Source organism: Mesocricetus auratus, unplaced genomic scaffold, assembly GCF_017639785.1.
Source record: "Mesocricetus auratus isolate SY011 unplaced genomic scaffold, BCM_Maur_2.0 Super-Scaffold_100013, whole genome shotgun sequence".
NCBI lineage: Eukaryota > Metazoa > Chordata > Mammalia > Rodentia > Cricetidae > Mesocricetus > Mesocricetus auratus.
In genome coordinates, this window is record NW_024429196.1 from 37,689,438 (window position 1) to 37,715,085 (window position 25,648).

General features: G+C 45.3%; 1 protein-coding gene across 1 annotated transcript in view; it reads right to left on the reverse strand.

Annotated features, from left to right (window-relative positions):
- Window positions 1–25,648, reverse strand: part of Edaradd (EDAR associated death domain) — a 40,983-nt gene that overhangs the window by 12,322 nt on the left and 3,013 nt on the right. Inside the window, exons 2-4 of the mRNA XM_021228190.2 lie at window positions 17,781–17,839; window positions 16,662–16,701; window positions 10,508–10,566 (exon numbers count right to left, since the gene is read on the reverse strand). Coding sequence (XP_021083849.1) covers window positions 10,508–10,566; window positions 16,662–16,701; window positions 17,781–17,839 — 158 coding nt within the window. The remainder of the gene's footprint in view (window positions 1–10,507; window positions 10,567–16,661; window positions 16,702–17,780; window positions 17,840–25,648) is intronic.

Here is a 25,648-nt window from a genome sequence, read left to right on the forward strand (position 1 = left end):
AGCCCTGAGAGCCCCACCCCCACAAGACTCCACTCACTGCCTTGAAGACATTGTGGAGACCTGCCCTTTCCTATCTGCAGACTATCCACAGGCCTGGGCAGGCCTGTTCACTCTGACATCAGCACAGTAAGCTCTGCTCACTGAGTCGGAAGTGTGGGCCACAAGGATGGAACAGAAACCCCAAGTCATAGAGAGAGATAGGAATGGTGAAGTCTACAGATTTTGTGGTATAGGGGTCACTGATAAAACAGTGTTTCCCAGAAGTCAAAACTGTGTTGCCTGGCTCATTCTGTTCCAGTTCTCATCATCTAGAGAATAACAGACCAAGACCAGCTGGTCAGATTCACCCTCAGGGTGTGGGCAGGGAGCACCACTCAGACTTTCTGTGAAATGGTTAAAGACAAAAGAATGTCCAGGGTGGCCAGGTATAGTGTCGCATGCCAGTAATCCTACCACTGTGAGAACTTCCAAGAGAGTTCCAGGTCAGCCTGAGCTATCTAGCAAGACGTTGCTCAAAGGATAAATGAAACATACGATAAGCCAGGACCTTTGTTTCCAGGTCTGATAACTGCCACTTTAATGTGAAATTCCCAACAGTGACATCAGAAAAGACTTAAATTGTGCCTTACTTATTTATTTTGGTCTTGTTGAAACAATGCTCCTGCCTTTACTCCACATTTGTTTACTGTGCTGTTGATGTATAGAAGCTGTGTGTAGGAGCTCATATCCACAGGTCCAAGGGTCTGAGCCCTTGACCTGAGGTATAGGGGGAGAAGAACCAAAAGGCCAGGCTGAAGATGGCGAGCGCTCAGGAGATACTGATGAAGTACCCCAGGAAGGTCTCCATAGACTGAAAGTGCCAGAGGGGGCTGGGGCTGTGGTTCAGTGAAGGAGTGCTTGCCCAATATGTTCAGGCACTGGGTTCAATCATCAGCATCTCAAAAACGTTAAACAAAACCCGAAACTGGATGTGGTGGTTCCCAGCTATAATCCCAGCACTGGGGAGGCAGAGGCAGGAGGATTTGCTGGTTGTAGACATCAGTCTGGGCTAAGGTGAGAACTTACCTCAACACACCAAACACAAATTGGGTGTGGTGGTGCATACCTCTATGATCCCAGCACTTGGGAGGTGAAGGCAGGAGGACCAAGAGTTCAAAGCCACTCTAGGCTACATGAGACCTTGTCTGAGGGAGTTTTGTGGAGAACGACGCAAGGAAGAGAAAGGTGGGGAATACAGCCTGGTTGGCAGAGTGCCTGTCTAGCATGTGTGAAGCTCTGGGTTCCATCCCCAGCATACGTGAGACCAGGAACATTGGTGCATGTTTGTAACCCCAGCACTTGAGAGGTGGAGGCTGGAGGAGCAGAAGTTCAAGGCCAGCCTGGGCTAAGGAGACCCTGTCTCTGAAAAGCAAACCAAACAACAAAAACACAAGTAATAATACCACAAAATCTATAAATAAGACAAAATAAATCAGAGATCATTTCCCAGTTGCAAAGGTGGTTGAGAGTGATCCTGCTGGGGGTCTGGAAAGTGGATAGTTGCAGAAGAGTGCATTTGCCTAGAGCCTACAGCAGTTGTCAAGGACACAGAAAAACAGGAAATTGCTATAGCAGGCAGAAGGGAATGGCTGATGCCCTTGTAAGTGCTGGATTTATCTACACACAGTAGGGCTCACTGGAGGAAGGATGAGGCCATCCAAAACAGTGTAAAATTAGCAGGAGAAATACCTGACAGGCTGCAGGTACAAACACATGGAAGGCAGAGGCTGAGTCTGGGATGCAGATTCCGTATCGGGGAGGGGAGGGGAGGCAAGAAGACCAGAGGTGAAACAGTCACGAGGTCACTAGGAGATGAGCAGAGGAGGTGAAGGGAAGGCAGGGCAGGCTCTGAAGAGGTTATAGACAAGGAAGAGGTCAGGTCCACATACAATAGCCCCTAGAAACTGAGAGCAGCTCAAAGGACTGGTCCCCGGAAGAGACCACAGCAAGTGATGGAACTAGGGATGCTGAGCAGGTTCTGGAAAGAGAGATGAGAAGTGGAGAGCAAGCTGGGAGCTCCCAACCTCCAGCAGTACCCAAATCCTACATTGTGAGGGCAGTAGGAAGAAAGCAGAATCAGAGCAGAGAGAAGCGAGGCGACCCTCGTGAGTTGCAGGGAAATGAGCAGGTCTGAGGACCAAGTGAGACAAGATCGGCTGAGAAGCCATAAACCTTGGAAGTGGAAACATCTCTCTGGGTGGGTGGTGCTGCCACAGAAGCGGCTGTGTCTACCTGGAATGCTCCTATGTCCTAGCTCTGTAAGGCTCCCACCCTGCCCCCATAAGGCCTTAGCTGACATATCACTTCCTCTTGGGGGCCTTCTCCAAATGTCCCATGTGGGTTCTGTGACCTGGGTCCTCCCACAGTATCCTGTAGTGTCACCCACAGTGCCTGTGGCATTGGGTTTGGAGTCTTGTCTTTAGCACTAGACTACATGCTGCAAGGCAAGGGCATTGTGTGCTTTGTCAGTGGGGTCTGGAGCATCAAATGTCTGTGGAGGGAGGGAAAAAAGGAGGGAGGTAGCTGTGGATAGAATGCAGCCCATATCTTCAAGACCATTTCATAAGTTTCCCTTCAACAAAGTCTCCTTGCTTCTCCTCTGTCCCCACCTGCTCTGTGGCCTCAGCCCCAGATGCCCCCTTGGGTCTCACCTCCATTGCTATGCACTTAGTCATTGCCAAGCATCCGAGTGCTGTTTTCTCTTAAGGGAGGGGATTCTGTTTGCTGCTATTGTTTTGAGAAAGGGTCTCACTAGGCAGCCCAGGCTGGCACTAATATGAGATCCTCTTGTCTTAGCTTCCTAAGTCAAAAGTATAGAAAGTGGTCTTCTGAGTATAGCAGTCATTGCTGCCTTTGTGACAGTGGTTGTGACTACTTGTAAGTGACCCTCAAGATCAGGCTCATTGATCTTCCCCATAGCAGGAGGTGGTGGGAGTGTTCTTAGACTCTCACCTAAGATCCAGTCAGCATGCCCATGACATATATAATTCTGCCCCAGGACATGCTAGATCATATAAAGTGTGGGAGCTTAACTAAGGGGAGTCCATCTGTGTAGCTATGAGGATGTCATTCATGTTGGGGTGAGGTTTGTCAGTGATCAGAAGCTTTGGGGTCACCCACACTCCTGCAAGCAACCCCTCATCCATCTCCCATAGGTAAATCCAATCACCTCACTTTACCGAACTACTCTTGGATGGAGTCATTGCTTTGGCCACTCGTTGGCGCCCTATATGGGGTGAGCAGATGTTTGTCTGTGTCTCCCCAGGACAAGTTCACACAACAGCCATCATTCCTCGCTGTGTGCTGGTTTTGTCTGATAACTGTGGGTCCCTGACAAATCCCTGGAGTCTCCTACATTCCAATCCATCTTGTTCTAACCTGCTATGCTTTGCTAGAGAAAAGAAAGCTACAAACCTCACACATCATGTTATCTGATCTCGATGTTCCCTACTCATCCTAGGGTCCTCCAATGTGATGCCCTCAACTTGACAGGATCTAGAGCACTCCTGAGGCAAGCCTCTGGGCATACGTGTAAGGTTATTGGAAATGGGAAGTCTCACCCTACATGTGGGCATGACTGTCTACCTGTGATTCAGATTAAGGATTAAGGATTAAGGGAACCACTTTTGCTTTTTGCCTGTTAGCTTCAATCTCATTGGCAAGTTTATCTACTGTGTTGTGACTGTGCATGCGACCTCTGTGGTCATCTTTCCTTGACTTCAATAAACAGCTTCTTTCAACATGAAGCCCTCAGCCTCTCCAGGAAGCTTTCAGGTCTTCAGTACCAGATTGGGACTGCTGAGGCCTCCAGCCATTGCTGGACTACACAGACCATTTCCTGTAAGCCAATCTACTAAATCTCCCTTTGCTGTGTATTCATTCTGCCAGTTCTGTTCCTCTGAAGAGTCCTAACTAACACACCAGCTGACTATCCTGAGTTTTATTGGGTCCTGATGCAGACCCTCCACTCACCACTGAGGTCCCTGTCCCTTTCTCCCCCCCTACTTCATAAGATACAAGTAGAGCCAGTGGATTCCTCCCATCTTCAGGAGTGTCTGCATTTGCCTTAAGTCGTTGTCTTCTTCAATCTCTAGAGAGATGGTGTCATTGTCTCTAGTAACTTCCCTTGCTCCTTGGTTTATGAATTTTGTGCACACTTCTGAGTTCAATTTAATTATTAAGAAAAACATTTTAGACTATCATAGGACTTCTCCATATCTTTCTATGAATGTATGTATGTATACATACATATGTATATGTGTATACCATTGTATATGCACACATATATAAACTTACATATGTATATGTGTTTGTGTGTATGTAACGTAAACATACATATATATGTGTATATGTGTGTACATATATGTATATATAATTTTTTAGTACAAAGGGTTGAACCTAGTGCTAGGTAAGTGTTCTACCACTGAAAACTATCCTCAGTACTGTTTTCTTCATTTTTAAAACATTTTGAGGCAGATTCCCACCAAGTTGCCTAGGTTGGCTTTAAACTCATCCTGTAACCCAGGCCAACATCTAACCTTTGATCCTACTGCACCAGCCTCCCATTTAGCTAGGATTACAGCCCTAACAAGGCCACAAATATTTAATCTTGACTTGGTCCAAAAAATAGTAATAAGTCGAAGCCGTTGGCCTTAATAAACCATATCAAGTCAAAATACTACAATTTTCTTTTAGATGTTTATTTCTGGGGAGCTTCATTGTTGAAAAATCTCTTAGCTTTGAAATAGTGAGTGACACTGGGGAGCATGGGTTTGCTGTAGCACCAATGGGAACCAAGGTTGACATTCCATTATTCGCAATCATCGAAAATAGGGACAGTAAGCCTCAGAATTGACAAGGTAGGTCCCACAGAAATGTCAGTGAGATTATCACCAAAACGCCTAACCAAGGTATTAACCTGGATCAGTGTCGGGCCACTGGAGGTCAAGAATGACAAGAACATCTTCCTACAGCCACAAACAAGTCCAGAAGAGCAAACAAGGGAGGTGTGTGTGTGTGTGTGTGTGTGTGTGTGTGTGTGTGTGTGTGTGTGTGTGTGTGTGTGTGTGTGCAGAGAGGCAAATCTGGGGCAGAGAGGAAAGCCTCAGAGTATGGGCTGCAGGGTTTGTTCCCAGTACGGCCATGACCCAGGAGCAGACCATCCTGTGGGCAGTGCACATGGGGGAGGGGAGGAGTGGAATCATTGCAAGGTCAGGGTCTGGAATACACACCTGCAGTCTGGAAAAAGTGAGCTAGGGTACTCTGAGCACACTAAACACTGGTGGGAGATAGAGTCAGATGGTTATTGGTTTGGGACAAGATGGTCTCTGCTTATCAAAAGACGGAAAGAGAAATTCTAATCTTTTTTTTTTTTTTTTTTTTTTTTTTTGAGACTGGGTTTCTCTGTGTCACTCTGGCTGCCCTGGAACTCACTTTGTAAATCAGATTGGCTTGGAACTCACAGAGTTCCCCTGGCCTCTGCCTCCCAAGTACTGGGATTAAAGGTGTGTATCACCACCTCCTGGCCTGTTACCCACTTTTAGTTGCTGGATTTTTTAACGAAGGTTTATTTTTATTGATTTTATTGACATATATGTGCATGTGTGTCTGTGAATGTATGTCACATGTGTATGCCCACAGAAACCAGAAGAGGTCATAGGATCCCCTGTAAGAGCCATCTCTCCAGCCTCTAGTTTTTTCTTTTCTTGTTTTTTAAAGACAAGGACTCGCTTAGGTTAGCCTTGAACTGAGTATGTAGCTGAGGATGATGAACTGACTGCCTTTACCTCCCAAGTGCTAGGATTTCAGGTGTGAGTCATTATACCAGGTATGAGTATTTTATTTGTTTATTTAATTTTAAATAAGGTGTGTGTGTGTGTGTGTGTGTGTGTGTGTGTGTGTGTGTGTACACAAATGTCATAGTATGAATGTGGATGTCAGAGGACAATGTCTGGGTTCTCTCCTTCCACCGTGTGGTTGTGGGTCCCAGGGATTGAACTCAAGTCATCAGGTTTGGCAGCAAGTGTCTTACCTACTGAGCCATACTGCCATCCCAGTTCAAGCATTTGAACATCAAAGCGTCTGTTCAAAGGTAGCATCTTCAATTTGACATGAACTCCTTGCCAGTCATCTCAGTTTTTGGCAGGGAGATGGCAACACCACGTGCATAGCACCAAGCAGGTGATTTCCAACCCCTTGAAATGTGTTCTTTCTCCCACGATGCCCAGACAACTGTGTGTCAAGAGACCTTTTTGGCCTGGCTTAAGGAAAGCCGGTCTATTTGGAGTGTCAGGCTACAGCAGTTGTGTCTCTTATTAGGGTTAAAAATACCATGTGTGTATTCTAAGGAAATCTGCAGTCTTACCAGGTAGTGCTGGTTCCTTGTCCTATAAACTTCACGCTAGGGGTAAAGTAAGAAATTGCCAAATAAGCCAGAGCTATCTGATCTTCTCTCAGAAAAAAAAGTTCAAGGACTCGCCAATCTATGAAACAGATCTTGTTGGATCTTGAAAGGATTGCTGCGTGTCCAGAATTGCAGGCAGGGGCCTGCCAGGCTGACTAATGGCAGATAGCATCTGCAGCCTGCTGGTCCCTGCCATGCCCTGTTATTACCATGCACTTAGTGGCTTGCATCTGCATATCTTCTGGTGAGCCCATTGCTCTGCCAAGACAACGAGGCTGCTGGTTAGAATTCTACCCGGTGCCTCACAATGCAATGCAAAGAAAAGAGCAGCCCCTGAGTAAGGTCCCAGTCTGAAATGTTGCCATCAGGCTTACCCTTTTCAACACTTGGTCCCCAGGGTCTGGCACTGTTTGGCGATGGATGTCATGGACTGTCTGGGATGTGGGGCCCAGCTTGGAGGACTTAGGTCACTAAGGTCAGGCCTTTGTACACCCACCTCTGTTGCTAGTTCTTTGTTTTCTGATCTACCATGACTTGCGAAGCTGCCACCATAAGCTCCCACCACAAGGAAGTCCACTATGTATGTGACCCCAAATAAATTCTTCCTCTCTTAAGATGTTTCTGTTGGGGTTTTAGTCACAACAAGAAAGGAAACCTATACACCCTACATTATCAGGTGAGTTCAGAACCGGAGGGAAAACCCACAATCTATCTAGGTTTATGTGGTCTGGTACACCAACTGCTACCAATGAGAAATGGCAGGCCTCTCCTCTGGGGGCAATGTGGGAACAGCCAAGACAAGCAGGATGGCCATCTCTAAGGACTCAGGTCAACCACAGGGCATTGTTAACTTCTTTAGTCAACTCTACGGAAAACAGGTGACACTTTCTTATATATGTATATGTGTCTAAATAATGTACAATCTAAACAAAATTAAAATCTCATTTATTAGAAATTATTTACTACGTAGATATCAACGGAATGAATTCCAGGATAGTCCTTTTTTCTATTCTGTTATACTGTATTTTTATTATTAGTAGAAAGGCTGGTAAAGGTTTAATAAATCCTTAGGGCCTTCAAAAGCAGGTCATTATGTAGAATGTGCAAAAATATACTGGGCTGTATAGCCAGGAATTAGTAAGAAAAAAGACCACTCACAGAGTGTAGAAGGCACACCTAAAGAGGTCCCCTCAGTGCATGGCGCCTGTCATCTGTGAAAATTTGGGGAACAGTAATTGATACAGAGCATCAGTTATCCCTAAGTGGACCAACAGAATCAACTTGCTGGCAAAGTCCCAGCAAGCTATTCCTGAATATTGACAAATCGATTCTAAAATTGATACAGAAAGTGGATTTCATCCAATCTAAAATGGTCAATTGGAGGAAAGTAGTGGGCTCTAATTGCCTAGCTTTAAAACACACTATGAAGCTACAGTTATCAAGATGGTGTGGTATTGCTAGGAATCTAGCCAGATATCGCCAGGTTACAAAGTTGCAGTCTGGCTAATGGATTATTAGCCAGAAGAACAGGATTTGAATACTACCTCTGGCCTGGGGTAAAGACTTGATGTTTAAAATGTTATGAGAATTATAGGCTATATGCCCCACATCCTGAAGGAGACAAGATCTAATGTAGTTCCCATTGTCTCCAAACTCACTTGCAGCTGAGAATGACCCTGAGCTTCCTGTCCTCCTGCCTCCATCTCCCAAGTGCTGGGATTACAGGTGTGTGTCACCATGCTGGTTTTCACGTGGTTCTGAGAATGGTACCCAGGGATTTCTACATGGCAGGCAGATGTTCTGCCAATGGAATCCCATCCCCAGGCCAAGATTATTGTCTTGGAGGCTTTCAGGTAAAGAGCAAATGGGTGTCGCTGTCCCCTAACTTAAGGAAGAGAGGAAAGTAACAGGAAATGGGAAAGTAGAAAGGGAAGACTGGGTTGGGGAGGCACAGGGGCTGGGGAGAAGGAAGGAGGAGCAACAAAAACAAATTGCGTTTTCAAATGCCTTCCTAATCCTACCATTTTTATATTAACTAAAAAATAAATATTAATCCAAATGGCATGCCCTCCAGGAAATGCCCTCCAGGAAAGCTCTGTGTTCCAGAGGCTTTTAAATAACATCACAAAGTCTACCTCAACATGTAGGTTGGCACAGTGGTCTCCCTGACCTTGTCTACTGTCACAAAATTTCCTACTCAGTGGTCCCTGTGGACTTCATTAAACAATGTTTGAGCTGGGCAGTGGTGGCACAAACCCTTTGATCCCAGCTCTTGAGAGGCAGAGGCAGATGGATCTCTGCGAGTTGGAGGCCAGCCAGGACAGGCTCCAAAGTTACACAGAGAAACCCTGTCTCAAAAAACCAAACCAAAACAACCAGTGCCCCCCCCCAAAAACCATGATTTCTGCTCCACTAAAGGCTCTGACCCCCCCCAAAGAGAGAGGATGACCACATACCAGGGGAGAATTATTTGCAAAAGATACTTTTAATAATGAGCTATATAAAATATGCAGAGAACCCTTAAAACCCAACAAAAAGGACACAAAGAGCCAATTTAAAAACAGGCAAGATTGGGCTAGATAAATGGCTCAATGCTTAACAGTACTGGCTGCTCTTGCAGAGGACCACATGGAGCAGTCCAGAACTGTAACTCCAGTTCCAGGGAACCATACACTATCTTCTGGCCTCTGCAGGGACCAGGCATGCTTGTGGTACCCTTACATACATGTAGACAACACACACTTAAAATAAAAATAAATACATAAATGCATCTTCAAAATATAAGCCAAATCCCTAAACACTCCTTATAAATAAAATATACAGATAGAAAATCAGCATATTAAACAACACTCCATCCACACCACCTGCCATTACAGAAATGCAAATTAAAACAACGCTATATAACCTTTTAGAATAGCCAAAAAAAAAAAATCAAAACACAGAGAGCACCAAATGCTGGAGAATGTGATGCAGCTGGACTTTATCGGCTTCTGGTGAGAACTCAGCATGGAGCTGTCACTCTGGAAGTCACAATGTGGTGTCAGTCAGCTTCTTGCAAAACTGAACTTTCTCACCCTGCCAGCCATTAGGCATGCTCCTGGACACTCATGCATGCCCAAACCTGCACATGAGTGCTTAGAACTGTTTTTTCCTAAGTGCCAGAACATTGAGGCAACCAATGTAAGACACAAGACGCCAGTGATCATTGAGAAAACAAGCAGATGTGAACCAGGCACTCCCCACCTTATTTTTTTGAGACAGTGTCTCTTACTGAACCTGGAGATTACCGATCTACATGCTTCTGCTTCCCAGAACTGGGATTGTGGGTACACACGTCTGTGCCTGACTTTTTACATGGGAGCTGGGATCTGAACCCAGGTCCTTATACTTGCATGACAAGTACTTTACTGACTGAGTTATCTCCCCAGCCCGTTTTTTTTTTTGTTTTGTTTTGTTTTGTTTTGTTTGTTTGTTTTTTTTATGATAAAAGGTTTAATATTTTAAAGCTTAGATGGCATGAATAAAAAAAAGAAGACACAGAAATGGCTGAGAACTACTGTAATCTACTGTTCACCCTTAGACACTCACCCTTGTGGAGCTTTATTGAATGTGTGTGGAGGTCAGAGCCTGACATTCAATGTCTCCTACTGTTACCCTCCACTGTATATATATCAGAGACCTCTCACTTGCATTCAGAGCTTCCACTAGTCCATCTAGCCAGCTTACTCCTGCCCCACCCCCAACGTTCCTGCTTCTCTATGGTTGGGATCACTGGTAGGTCATCACATCCACCTGTATTTACATGGGTGCTGGGAATCTGAACTCAGGTCCTCACGCTTCCATAGCAAGCATCGCCCCAGATCAAATCTGGTCTTTTGAGAAGGGTCTCACACAGCACAGTCTGGTCTTGACGCCATGATCCTGGCATCTCTGCCCTCTAGATGGAGGGATTACAGGAATGCACTGCCACACACATCCTCATTTTCATTTTTATAGCTCTGTTAGATCATTCTTATAAACATTCTGGGCACTTGCAGTTCAACAAATAGTTAATATTATTCTTACCTGATGTTGATCATCAGAATTCGGTGGAGAGTTGGAAGTGACTGTATCACACTCTTTGGCTGCGGGGGGGAGACATGGGACGACAAAAAGAACAATATACAGCTTGGTAAAGAAAGCACACACCCAAGTCTTAGACCTAAAATTAATATCCAGAATTAAGAGCTGCCTTGGCATCTGGTAAAATTGGAACAGATCTGAATGAGTACAAGCTTAGGTCCCAACTCTTCTCTGCAGCTACACAGTGTTCTTACTGGAAGGAGGGATTAGGCATGATTTTGCTGATGTTGGAGAAGCAGGGTTCCTTTCACTGCCAACAAACAGAATTATTCAAAGAAGGCAATAGCCTTTCCAGAGAAACCAGAGACCCCACCCTGTAGATGCCACAGAACTTGCCTCTCACAGCCTGTACTCCCTTAACTGTCCCAGGTTCCTAAGTGCAAGCTGGTGTAGCTCCGTATACTGTGAGGTATCACTGTTCCCAAGGCTACAGAGGTATGTGACTCTGTGGCTTACCCCCATTTCATCTGTCCAGGGCCAGGCACCATGTGTTGGCCAGCCCCATCACTTAGGGTAGCATCCCACCTTCATCAACAGGATATAGAGAAGGCAGTCAAAACTACTTCCTGATCAATACAATGGCCAGGCCATGGCCAAGGACGTTTGGTGAGAATGAATTAATCTGTTCTTGGCTAACTGACTTCACTGGTGACGGCTGCCTGGGGTGGACTTGAACTTAGCCTGTGCGACTCAATGAAGTCATCTCTTGTTCCAGGATGAAAACTACTGGTAAGTGGCTGGAGAGGAGGGTGGCAGGTTAGTCTCTGGACACCTACTTGTCCTAGCAGTGAGAACATAGTACCCTAGCCGACTGCTGTTTGGGTTCCACTGAGCAAGGGGATCCTCTGATGCTTCGTGTGCATGGTAACCACATGAGCCGCCCGCCACCTGTGCTTGTGTCTGTTCTGAACATGATCTGTGAATGTACAGCAGCAGCAGGTGAGGTGTGGCACGGAGGTTGATGTGCCTCAGGGTAGTGACCTGCCTGCCCCTTCATTGCTGTTTCCCTTGACCTCTAAGGGCATTGAAGTGAGCAGGCTGGGCCGACTGAGGACCCTGTGCTGAAGAAAAGAAGCAGACATTGGGTACTGTTGCTCTCCCAGCCAGGGCACCCACACTTTGCTCAGCATTGTTGCTTCCCGTACCCAAAGAGCAAATCTTGCCGTGGGGGAGTTGGATGGCCCCACCCAGGTTACAAACAAGAGCACTCAACTGGATGAAGTTCAGATCCCTAAGAGATCCATGACTAGTCCAGGAGGGAGGACTATCAAGGGTTTGTTTAATTTGAGCGTTCCTTACAGCAGGCTATGTGTGGGTGATGCTGAAGTTGTAAAATGAACATTCCAGAGGCTGGGAGGAAGTGGCTCAGCTGCAGAGTGTTTGCCTAGCATGTACAGGGTTCTGGGTTTGATCTCCAGCATCACAATAAAAAATTAAATGAAGTGTATATCCTGAGAGCTTAAAATAACAGCAAAGTTCGAATTCCTTGGGCTATGGATGTATTTCAGTACATTTCCCAGGCATGCATGAATGTTCGGATTCATAAAAAACAAAATAAATCTATATCACTTTATTTTAAAATATCTTATTTCATCTTGATTCATGTGTGTATGCGTAGGCCAGAAGAGGGCATCGGAGCTGGAGTTACAGGCCATTTATGAGTGCTGGGAGCCAAACTCAGGTCCTCTGGAAAAGCAGTGATTATTCTGAGCCATCTCTCTAGCCCCTGCATCTTAAAGTTACTATGACTTTTTTTTTTGAACAGTAGGAGAGAGGCACTCCAAAGAAAAAATGATTAGGTTTTTGCATGTTTGATTTTTCAGGACTGGGGGGTTGAACTAAGGTCCTCATACGTACTTAGCAGATGTTCTACCACCAAGCTTGTCTCTGGGTTCCTTTTTTACTGTTTGGTGACTGGGTCTTACTAAGTTGCCTAGGTTAGCCTCATTCTGTAACGCCAGGCAGGCCCTGAACTCTCCATCCTCCTGCCTCAGCCTTCCCAGTAACAGGCCTGTACCACCTGGTCAGCCAAAGATGAATAGTTTCCTTGATTTACACGAGGGCTTGTCTGTGTACAGCTGTCTCCTGCTGTGAATATGCACTCAAAAACCAGAACTGTTTTTCCCAAACACATTTGCGAATGTGACAGGAAAACACATCCTCTTCAGGATGCTCAACGTAGCAGTTTCTGGGAGAAGTCAGGAGATTCGTGATGAAAATGTAGTAAGTTCCTGTAAAGAAGCTGAACAGCTTCATCGTGAACTTGACTGAATTACAGTCACCATGGAAACACCTCTAAGTGTGTTTATGAGAATTTGTCTAGAAAGGTCTGAGGAGAGAACAACCCTTAGTACCACCCCATGGGCTAGGGTCTTGGACAAAAACAAAAGGAGAAGGGAGGCAGGCTCAGGGGCAGAATTTTTCTGCTTCCTGACTGCAGATGTCATGTGACCTGCTGCCACGTATCCCTGTGAAGGATTGGATCCTGAAACTTTAAGCGAAATAAGTCCTTTCCTAAGCTGGGGTTTTTTTTTTGGAGGGGGTTGAGGTTTTTGTTTCATTAACAAGAAAAGTAACTAATCCATTCCCCGTTTCACAGATGTCAAGCATCTGCAGGGTCACAGGGCAGCTGCTGGAGGAGCCCTGCAGAATGCCCTCAGAAACCCCCAGGGACAGGGACTGACTCAGAGGAAGCTATGCCTTTGCCCCTGACGAGAAATGAGTGTGATAAATCATATGCTGATCATGGAAATTATCCTAGATTTCCACATGACTTGCAGCAAAACCACATCATTCAAAAGCACTCGAGCTTGGCCTGCATTAAAGAACAGCTCTAAGCCGCGCACGAAGAATGTAGGACTCTAGTGACAGAAGAGCAGATGCTAAGAAGCTTGCCTAACCTATTTAAGAAAATGAGTCTGGAGGCCTTTTCAACCATAGGGAGATTGTTGAAACTAATTACCCATGACTACTCTATTAAGTAAACCAGACACCCCCCAATTCACTGAAATGCTGGAGTTATAGCTGATACTTAATATACTTAGATTGCAGTTTAGATTATTTTTAGGTCCACAAATTAGTCTCATAAATTATTTTATATACCTAAAATTAACTCTTTCTAAAAATTTATTTATTTATGTACTTATTCATGTATTTGCGGAGGCCCGATGTCAATGTGTGGTGTCTTCTCCCCACATTATTGATTTTGAGACACTGAACCTAGAGATCAATGTTTCAACTAGGCTGGCTGACCATTGAACACTGGGGATCCTCCTCACCCACTCCCCTAGTACTAGGCTTACAGACTCAAACCCCCACGCCTGTCTTATATGTAGTGCTGGGATCTGAACTCTGGTCCTCATGCTTATGCAGCAGGCACTTTGTGGACTGAACCATCTCCCCAACCCTTCATTAACTCTTTAGTCAGCATATAAAGTAACGGATTGCACTGTGGAATATTTTCATACATAAGCATCATTATACTTCGTTGTTATTCCTCCTCCGCTTGTCCTTCTTTACTCCCCTCTCCTAAAGAACAAATTCCATGAGAAAACTATCGGAGACATCTCATGATGGATTTGTCCTCATTGAGGAAGATAAAGGAAAACACTATCAGACATTAAATTGCCTTATTATTGAATTCAAATTTTAAAACTTCTAACCAAGCTGGGCAGTGGTGGCGCACGCCTTTAATCCCAGCACTCAGGAGGCAGAGGCAGGAGGATCTCTGTGAGTTCGAGGTCGGGCTGGACCGATAGCCTCCAAAACAATACAGAGAAACCCTGTCTAGTAAAAACCAAAAAAAAAAAAAAAAAACCAAAAACCCCCCCCAAAACTTCTAACCAAGATTCATTTACATACAAAATGGTGCATTTATTTGGAGACTTAAAAATTATGCACTTTATATTATTCCCTGTGACATAGGACAAAGGGAAGGTCTGCTGTGTGGCTTCAGGGTCATGCCTCTCATAAAGGCATGACGACATGAACAAAAGATGTGTAAAGCTCAGATTCTAGGAGGAACCTGACCCTATTTCTAGTGCAGGAACAGGTTGCTAAGCAGCGATTTTTTTCCTTTCAAAACAGAAAATCACATTCAAGGGCAAAGAAGAAAAGTCCTTTATGACAATGTATACAAGTGTCCCCCCTTGGCCAGTCTACTTAGAAGCCTTTGACAGTACCCAAACTGATTTCTGTGGGGTTTGGGCCAGCCTTCCCTGCATTCCCGTCTAGTGCCCATGCTCATTAGAATGTGGTCTAGAACCTGGATCTTTGTTGAATTTTCTTTTTAAAATGTGTGTGTATGTGTGTGTGTGTGAGAGAGAGAGAGACAGAGACAGAGACAGAGACAGACAGAAAGAGATTATACGAATGAGTGTTCATATAGGTGTGTGTGTGTGTAAAGGAAAAAAAGGTTAGTTGAATACATGTAACATGAAATTGGGAGGGAATATCTGGGGGAAGAAAGTGAATTAGTCAGAGGGAGCAGGGAGTGAGACTGTAAGGGAGGGGAAGTTAGAATAATGACACATAGGTAAGGCAATGTCATGATGAAACTCATCACTTTGTATGTTTAAAGTTTAATTAAATAAGCTAGAAAATAGGAGCTCTAGATAAAGGATAGTTTACCTGTTGATAAAATGCAGGGAAAGGGAGCTCTCTGGAAATCCCAAAAGCACAGCCATGGTTTACACTCAAGCCAGGCTTTGGCCTCTGGATCCCACAGTCACTCCAGGAACATTCGCAGTATATAGAAGAGGACTGACACATTAATGATGTCACTTTAAGGAATAGGAGATCTTGGGGCCAGAGAGGGGCCAGAGCAGTGCCTTGGCTGAAACCTGGACTTATCCACTGATGGCCCTGGTGGGAATCTCTTCTCCATTTCTACTGCCAGGGGACAAATTAAGAACTTGGGCAGGGGTTCCACAAGCCACCTCTGCACAGAGACCAGACAGCAGCCAGGTGCCCTGCCATCTCTAGAGCTGGGATGATCTGATTGTGCCTGTCCTCTCATCTCTGGGTTGTTCACAGGGTACAAGGTCAATGTTGTGATATAACAAGCAGCACGATGGCTTTGCAGACAACCCCACAGGACCATGAAAGGCTAGGATCATTTTTGGTCCTATCTTTGTTTGAACCTGAGGCTACAGGTTATAAAACACAACTTTGGGGGTGACTTTGGAGCTTCACAAGAATCCCTTACTGTTTGTCTGGTGGCAAAACACTGCTGGGTTTCAATGAACTCTATTCCAGGCCTTCTGCAGCCAGAGCTCAGGGCTCACCCACATTCCCCATCTTCTTGATGATGACACTGCTTCAGGGATGGGCATGTGACCCACACTGCCTGCATCATGGTTCTGAGGAGGCCCCTAATCACCACCATCTTGAACAGCAGCTGAGACCCTCTTTCTTCCTCAGCAGGAAGTCTCACCCAAGAACAGGGTAGCCAAAGAAAGCAGAGCTACGGGATCAATGGGCGGAGCCAAGAACACCCTTAAATGTGTGACCCAGAAGCCTCTTGAGACCCTGAGCTAGCCAGTCTCCCTTCTTTTCTTTTCTATTTCTCTATCATTTTTCCTTTGGTGTTTTGAAACAGAGTCTCACTTTATAGCCAGGCTGGCCTAGAACTTTAGAGTCTCACTTTATAACCCAGGCTGGCCTAGAACTTTAGAGTCTCACTTTATAGCTCAGGCTGGCCTAGAACTTATTATGTAGGCCAGTCTGCCCTTAACCTCATAGCAGTTTTCCTATTTCCTCCTTCCAAATGCTGCTAGGATTACAGGCATGATCCACGGCACCCAACTCTTCCCCTCCTTCTTAAACAAATTTGAGTCAGTTCTGTTACTTGAACATAGAACATGGCTGACTTTATTTCATGCCTGGCGAAATACAAATTATAATCTGGAATTAAATGATTGACACATTTTAATAAGAAAATTCATTTCTGAGGACAATTGTGTAGCCAGTCTCGAGCTAGGTTATCGGTCTATTTCTGTTTTATCATCTTCAATAAGGAAAACTGTACTTTGAACAGTGCTTTGTTCCAGATACTCTATTAGTCACGAGTTGAAGTCCTTACATTAACTGTTCTTACCTTTAGGGAGGCCGGTGTCTTGAATGGGATACTTGTCTGACTGCAGAAACGGACAAAAGCAGAGAGTTATTTTATATGTCAGTTCTGAGATCAAAGTGAAAAGAGAGCTTTGTGTTGGATTTCAGTTTAAAATGTTGAAAGCAGGCTGGGGATAACTGGCTCATCAGCAAAGTGCTTGCCTAGCATGCAGAAGGCCCCAGGTTCCATTCCCAGGGTTGCAATATAAAGCAAAATTAAACTTTCCAGGTCTTTAGCCTCAGGCTTATCAGCAGGCCTGACTCACTGTTTTTCTTCTGAGCTGATAGGAATGAATTCAGAGTCAACAGGTTAATGTCGGAACATGAAACAGAATAATCCCCTCTTAACTTCCTTGGCTCTGACCGCTAAACCACACTTCCTCCCTTCTGGGCTGTGCTATTCTTCATCTCAACTTCCTGCAGCCTTATGCACAGATTTTGGTCTTTGTGCATTCTGGCAGTGCATATTTCTTCTCGCCATTTCTGTGACAGTTGTTTGGTCAACATATATGCGTTCTGGGTAACATTCACTGATGTAGGATTCTGCCCTGGATTTGAATCCTGGGATAGTACTCCATGTTAGATATTTTGAATGCTGAAAGTTACTAAAAATAGATAGTATTAATAATTGACACCACACAAAGACCTAGAAACATCTAAGAAGGTCACTTTTGGTATGCATGAAGCAAGTAGAGGATCTAACACCACTTTGTTGCTGTTTCAGAGAAGGTCTCATGTAGCCCAGGCTGGCTTCAAGCTTGCTATAATAGCTGAAGATGAATTTAAACTCCTGATCCTCCTGCCTCCATCTATAGAGTGCTAGGATTACAAGTGTGCACCAGTTTATCAGTCTGTGTAGTACTGGGGATCAAACCCAGGACTTTGTATGCTGGACAGGCACTCTGTCCACTGAGCCAGTCAACAGCACAGGCTCTAACATTGTTTTTAGCCTGGGGATGATGAAACCACAGAGAATCTCATGAGAAGGAGGTACATCTTTGGAAAATCTTACTTTGGGGTTTCTGAGATTTCCTGGAAATACTTGGTGACTACAGTGTGACATAATAAGGCATGGGAAGTCAAAATAAAAATCGTCACCTACCATGCCAAAGGATAAAGTGCTGGGATCTGTGTCTTCCACTGGCTCCTTTGCCATGTGATCTGGAAGGACACAAAGGGACAGGATTGTCATTGAGGCAAAAGCACAAATGAGGTCTTCCCCGTTATTTTCACAAATGAATGAGTTTTCCCTTCCAGGCAATATAAATGTACTATCTACCATTCCTGGGACCCAAAGAGACCTGTGCATTTTACTTCAAGGTAGAGAAACAGAAAAACAAAACCATGACACTCAGGACTTTGAGACAAACAAACAAACACAAGTTATTTATAAATATGTTCAAATACTGGGAGTTACAATCAATCACAAATCACACAAACTTGATACGAACCCCTGCACGTTTGCACATGTGTGTTTAGGCCAAGGGACAAAGTGAGGTGTTGTTTGCAGTCGTCACCTACCTCCTTATTTTATAAGATGGGCTTTCTCACTAGCCTGGAATTCACCAAATAGGTGAAGCTGGCTGGATGGCATATCCCAGGGATAAGGCTGTCTCTGCCTCCCTAGTGCTTAAATGCCAAGTATTCTGTACCGCATCTGGCTTTTGTACATTGATTCTGGGGATCAAATTCAGGTCCCCATAGTTGCAAGGCAAGCATTTGCTGACTGGACTATCTCCCAAACTACCAACAACTCTACCTGTTTGATTGGGTGTAACCATTTAAGGATTTTATTCTTAATTCTGTAGATTTACTTATCTCCTACTCTCTGTAACTTGCTTTTAAAAAAATTAATAGTTTCAGGAGGCTGGAGAGATGGTTCAATAGTTAGGAGCACTTGGGGCTCTTGCATTTTGGTTCCTAACACCCACTTGGAGGTTCACAACCATTTGTAACTCCAGCTTCAGGGTATCTGACACCCTCTTCTGACTCCTGCAGTCACTAGGCGCACACAGGGTGAATACACACACACACACACACACACACACATATATGCATATATATACACATATATACATATATATGCCTTAAAAACACTCATACACAGAAAATAAAGAAATTCTAATTTTTTTAAAATCACTTAAGAATATTAAGATTCTTGGACTGGGGAGGTGGCTTAGTCGATAAACTATTTGTCATGCAAGCTTGAGTTTGAATCCTCACAACCCGATAAGTCAATCAGGTATGACTGCTATCTGCAATCCCAGTCCTGGAGAGTCAGAGACAGGGACCAGAGCAAGCTGGATAACTAGACTAATTGGCAAGCTGCAGGTTCAGCAAGAGACTGTTCCCCAATAAACAAAGAGAGGCCCTCCCTCAGTGAATAAAGAGGAGACCCTCCCTCAATGAATATGGCTGAAGAACAATGGAGGGTGGTTCTCAACATCAGACTCTGGCTTCCACAGGCATACATGTGCACATGTACCTGTGCCCATACATGGTAAAAAAAAAAAAAAGCATGTATACACAGTCGCACCACATACACGTGGGGGGAAATAGCTTACTTCTAAGACAGACTGAAATGGTCTAGAAGAAGCATGTATTAACACCTGCACAAGGATTCTCCTACAATTAAAAAAAAAAAGGTCATATGAGGGAAAAGAAACAACCTCTGGGATTGATGCTAAGTACCCATGATTCCAACACTTGGGAACTGACAAAGGAAACAGTGAGATGGAACAAAGTCACTCAGAGCATCACTGAGGAGCAAGCAGGTATGTTAAAAGAATATAGCACCAGTCAGCTGTGGCAGAGGCCTGAGGCCTCATCTGTGTTCCCGTTGATCATGGGTAAACCTTGAGGTGTGGCCTTGGGGGAGCCTCTGACTGCGCTCAGATGAGTCCTGAGGTGAGATGTTGACATTAGATCAGCTTTAAGCTGTCTACACCTTGGAATGTCCTCTGGGATGTGAGATCAAATTCAGGTCCTCTGGTCCCTGGATGCCACATGGCCGATGATCACTAGTTGGGCTAGACATGGAGGTCACCTGGGTGGCTGACCTTCTGCTACTCGGAACCTCTCAGCCATCTGTGGTTTCAGAAGGTGGGTCTGGGAGAGCTTTCGGCCAGCAGGGTTTTGGCTGGTTTGCTTTCTGAAGCACAGCAAGGTCCCCGAAAACTCAGGAAAGGCATGTTGAGAACTGGATGCAAGAGTCATGCTCAGGCCTTTTGCTGTTACTTTTTGTTTTGTTTTTGAGACAGGTCCCCACAGCATTCAAGTCAGACTTGAACTTTGGATGTAAGGGAGAATGGCTTTGAACTTCTGATCCTCCTCCTGTGTCCCTAGTGCTGGGATGACAGGTGTTTGTCATTACTCCTGGTTTTTGGGGTCCTGAGGATGAAACTCATGTGTGCTAGGAACACACTCTCCCAGCTGAGTGACACCCCTTAGCCTCTTCGTGTCTCTTCTTATTTTCATTGTAAATACTTGCCTGCCCTGACATTTGCTACACATGGGACTTTAGATTAAGCTCTTATTCGCATGTCTGTCAAATGCACTCACAGACCTAGGTTCATGGTGGCGCCCCACATGCTACCTCTGATCCAGTGGCTTCTCCCGGCAGCTGTTTTAGGTCAGGCCTGGCTGCTTTTGTTCTCACAGGCCCAAAGCTGTGTGTGCCAAGGAGGTTGTGGGGGGAGGGCTGTTCCTGGTTATTTGAGACAGATCTAGAAGTAGAAAGTTTTCTAAAAGCTGTACCTGGAGGCCTTGAAGTTGAATGTTTACAATACGATTAAGTATAAAATCAAATCATTTATCTGAAGCTTGAAAATGTTTGTTTTTACAAGCCCCAGGTATCAGCAGGTTGAGCCCACAGGCAAAGCTCCGGTGCCAGATGGGATGTGAGGCACCAAGGGGCCTGAAACAGAAACAGGAGGGGTATGTGAGCCCCAAAGAGGGCACAGCTAAGAGTTCTTCTCTGGGGTGATGGGGACATTCCCCTGCCCCCAGCTTTCACCCACTGTCTGGCCAAGTTTCCCTCCCACAGCAGCCTCAACCACCCCAAACAAGTTCAGATCACCGCACATCAGCTGGCAGCAGCCTGATGCAGTAACTGATGTTCCACCCTCACAAGCACCTTCTAGAGAGTTCTATATGGTAAACCCATGGGGGGTTCCTGGTAGGGTACAAGTAGGCTCTCAGAATCGTGATTCAGATCAGAATGAGTAGGCTACACTCATCCAAAATTTCTGGACCACATTAACCTGTAATGTTAGGAGTTAAAGAGAGCCAGGTGTGATGGCACATATCTGAAATCCCAGCATCTGGAAATGGAAGCAGAGGGTTCACAAGTTCAAGGCCAACGTGGACTCCATAGTGAGCTACAGGCCACCCTGGGCTATAAAAAAGGTTCTGTCTCAACAGGCAGTGACAACAAAAGAACACCTAGGTCTCCTTCCCACATCAGTCTGTGACAGTGACTGTGGGAGCCCACAGTGAAAGACTTCATCTTCAAGCTGAAAGTCCCACACCTGAAATAAAAGCTAGAATGTCTCCTTCCCTCACATCCACTCTGCACTGCACCACATCTATAGTCTCTGTGATATCTTGTCATACACGTGTTGCTTTCTCTCCTGCTTCAAAGTCCCTTCCCAAGGCAGGCCATGAAAACTCTGACCTCCCCGACCTCTCTCTGGGAGCTGTGCATCAAAAACTCACTGCATTACCTCATCTGATCTTGTGTTTGTAAAGGATTCTTGTTGGAGAGGGGATGGGGGTTGTCCAGGAAGATGTGAGTCAAAGCCTCACTGGGACCCTCTCAGTCAGCCTGTTTGATGGGCCATACTTTCTACACGGGGTCATTCAGGCTTCAATCAAGGCCCTGCAATGAAGCCTTCATATAAATTCCATGTAAGTAAGGGGTTGCGGGAGATGGCTCAGTTGGTAGAGCACTTGCCTAGCATTCACAAAACCCTGGGTTCGACTTTTGCATTACATAAACCCTGAGTAGTAGTAATGACTATAATCACAATATTCAGGAGGTGGAAGCAGGAAGATTAGGAGTTCAAGGTCATCCTATGTGGCTAGTTCTAGGACAACTTGGGCCACCTTAGGCACTATCTCAGTTAAAAGAAAAAGGAAAGGGTTATTTCATGGAGCTTCTGTTCAGCCAAGCACAGGAACACCTGGGTGGATGCTGGCACCCCGAGGGCTAGGAAGCTTCCTAGCTTCATAACTTCATGCCCCTTCTTTTCCCAGGCCTCACTCCGAGCATCTGTCTCTTTGTCTGTGTCCTTTACAGAACCCTTCAAGGGCTGGAAGAGGATGGAGAGCTCTGTGGTAGAGCACTGGGGTTCCATCCTCAGCACCACAGAAGCAAACAGAAAAACTAGAAAAGGTTAGTAAATGGTTTTCGAAGCTGATTCACCAAGCTTCAGAATTATCAGAAGCACAAGCTCACCAACACAGACGTGCAATCTTAGGGGAGGTGGTAGTCTTTGGGACAAGCCCTTAACCCGTGCGGCCTTCCTCAGTCTCCTTGCAGTGTCAGAACTAAGTTGGATGAGAAGAACCCCTGCTGGTACCCACTGAAGGCCTGCCTGCTGCTGAGGAAGGGACCCCATACCTTTCATAGTCACATAAGTGACTTGCGTGACTGAGAAAGGTATGAGCCCCCCCCCCCAGTGTGTGCTCACACTCATGGATACATGGAAGAGGCAAGCTTTGAGTCTGACACCTCAAGTTTGGCTGGTTTCCTAGCACCGGAGGCTTCCAGAAGGTCGCTCAGGCCTTGTTACCAGACAGACTCAGCTGGGGATGTCATCATGCCCAGACTTGTCCTAGTCATTTATTTTCAATAATGCTTTCCCTTTTTAAAATGTCACTTGTTTAGTGTATGTATGTTTGTGCACATGTAAAGGTCAGAGAACAACTTTGTGAAGTTGTCCTTCCTTTTTATGTAGGTCTAGGGAGTCAAACTCAGGTTGTCAGGTTCGTGCAGCAAGTGCCTTTACCCCCAGAACCATGTTCCTGGTCCTGTTTTCCCTTTTTATAAAGACGCCTCTTATTGGTTTAAGGAGATCACCTTACTAAAATCTCCAGTTTCCAAAAAGATCACATTCTGTAGAACTGGGTGTTAAGACTTCAACATAACCTTTTCTGGGGTGTTGGGGGTTAGAACTTAGGGTCACAGTCCATCCACAGTCCACTCCCCATTCCTATCTTGCCCACTTGCAGAATACTCACTCTCCCCCAAGCCTTAATCATTGTAACGTCGACTCAAAATCCAAAAACCTCATCTACTCAACTCAGAGATCTAACCTCCTCATCTAACCTCCAAGTCAGGGGGAGCACTTGGCATCCGGAGCCTCTGCAGGAGGAACCAGCTGCAGTAGCTCAAACAAGGACAGAGTGACATCTCTCTCCCTTCACCTAGCACATTCTGGTCCTAAGCAGCAGTCTGTCCCAGAAAGTTTAAATATCCCCAAAGATGTCTGTTTGTTAGAGAAAATAAAGAGGGAAGCGTGTTGAGCTCCCAGTTCCCCAGGCAAGAGCAAGTCCTTTGTGTGTTCTAGTGCCGAACTGAAGTCGACTCTTTGAACTTTGGATTTCAGAGGTAATTTTTTTCTTCTTTTCTTTCTTCTTATTCCACTCTCCCCTCCCCCAGCTTTCTCTCATGCACAGCTGTTTTTGTTCCTGCTTGTAAAATCACAGACACTCTCAAAGCCACAGAAAGGCTGCCGCTGGCGTAGCTGGCTTCTCTCTTGTGTGGCTGAACTAGTTGGGGAAGGGGCTGTGTTCCTATGGGGTCCTTGGAAAATGGCCTTCCCTACCGACCCAGTGACAAGAATCAAACTGATCAGGGAAGACATGAAAGAATGCCAGGGGAGACTCAGAAGAGGATAAGAAAAGTTAGGAAGCATTGTAAATAAGAGAGGCAGGGCATCCTCGATATTTGCAAGGCTGAGGCAGGAGGGTGCACCTGAACTACAAGTGAATTCAAGGTTGGTGTGCAACTTAGTGAGACTCTGCCTCAAAACAAAAAGGAGACGGAGAACTGGGATGTAGCTCAGTGCTAAAGCGCTTGTTCGGCAGGAACAAAGCCCCAAGTTCCATTTCTGGTACTCCAGTACCCTAACAAAAGGAAAATGAGATGAAGGACACATTGGGAAACCCCACAGAGAAGGAGATGGGAAAATTACAGATGTCCACCCTCTCCACTCTTGCTCCCTATGGGAGCCATGGAGAAGTAGCAGGCTGGACCAGCTTTGCCCACGTGGCTGATTCTGGAAGAGGTTCACCCTGGATTTAGCTAAGACTCACCTATACCTATAGGAGGGTAAAGGAGGGCTGAGGACAGGTGAGACACCTCCAAAAGCCCAGTCCTAGGCTGATGGCCAGGACCTGGACAAGGGCTTCCACAGAACATCCAGGTTATTCAGAGAAAATGGGACCTTGAACAAAGGGAAAGCCACATGACTGTACTCTGCCACCATGACGCTTGGGTAACAAGGAGGTATCCTACCTCCTCACTTTGTCATGCTTTGTTAGTCTTCAATATCCAAATAAACATGAATAGCCAGAATTTAGTCACAGACAGACAATGGTAAATCAGTAAGGGAGGTTGAGAATGACAGCTACCCCCTCACCATCACTGCCATTGTCTTTCCCTGTGACCTCAAGCGTCTTGTGAAGTTTCTTTTTTTTTTTTTTTTTTTTTTTTTGGTTTTCTGAGACAGAGTTTCTCTGTGGCTTTGGAGGCTGTCCTGGAACTAGGTTTTGTAGACCTGGTTGGCATCGAGCTCACAGAGATCCACCTGCTTTTGCCTCCCAAGTGCTGGGATTAAGGGCGTGTGCCACCAACGCCCAGCTCTTGTTAAGTTTCTTAATAGCAAGTTTTTTTTTTAATTATCTTCATGGCAACTGGAGAGGTAGTTCAGTGGTTAAGAGGACCAGCTGCTCTTCCAAAGGACCTGGGTTCAATTCTCAGCACCCACATGGTGGCTCACGACCATCTATAACTCCAGCTCCAGAGGATCCAATTTCCTCTTCTGGCTTTTGAGTGCACCAAACACCCAAGTGGTGCACATAAACGGAGGCCAAATGCCCATACACATATTCATAAAATAATTTTAAAAATAGCTTCCTGGCCTGTGGAGGTGGATCAGTGCTTAAGAATACTTGTTGCTTTTGCAGAGGACCCAGGTTCAGTTCCTATCATCCGCACGGTGGCTCACAATTATCCATAACTCCAGTGCCAGGGGTCTTCTGATCTTCACAGGTAAAGGCACATACATACATGCAGGCAAAACATTATAAGTCTAAAAAATTTTTAATTAATTTCACAATACAGCATAATGATCTATCTCCCCAGTGTGTGTGTGTGTGTGTGTGTGTGTGTGTGTATGTGTGTGTGTCAGAGAGAGACAGAGACAGAGACAGACAAACAGACAGACAGACAAAGAATTGGCCCTCATGAATATCAGGCAAGAGCACTCTACCACTGAGCTATATCTTAATAATGTGTGTGGGGGAACAGGTCTTTTTTCTTTTTCACTCTGCAAGGTAAACTTAGTTGACACGTTTCACTAGATGAATAAATTCCTCAGGAACCAATACAGAAAGAACCTTTTTTCTTCTCACAGTTTAAAGCAATTTCATTCAATTCTGTGTCATCCATTCATTCTCCACTCTCTGAAGTAAAATGTGTTTACACAGGGCTTTGTGTGTACCAAGTACTGCAATGGGCATTAGGGAGGAGCTCAGGCAAGACAGACCTTAGTTCTAGGTGGAACTCACTTTCCAATGGAGAGAGTGACACTAGCCAAATGGAATCTAGAAACAGTGAGAGGAAGGTTCCAGAACAGCCAAGAGAGTGATCTCAGGCTGGGCTGGGCTGGGTGGTCTTTGAAGTCTGGAGAAATAGGAGGTCTCAGACAGGGAAGGAAGGGTGCAGGAGCTTTCCCGGCAGTG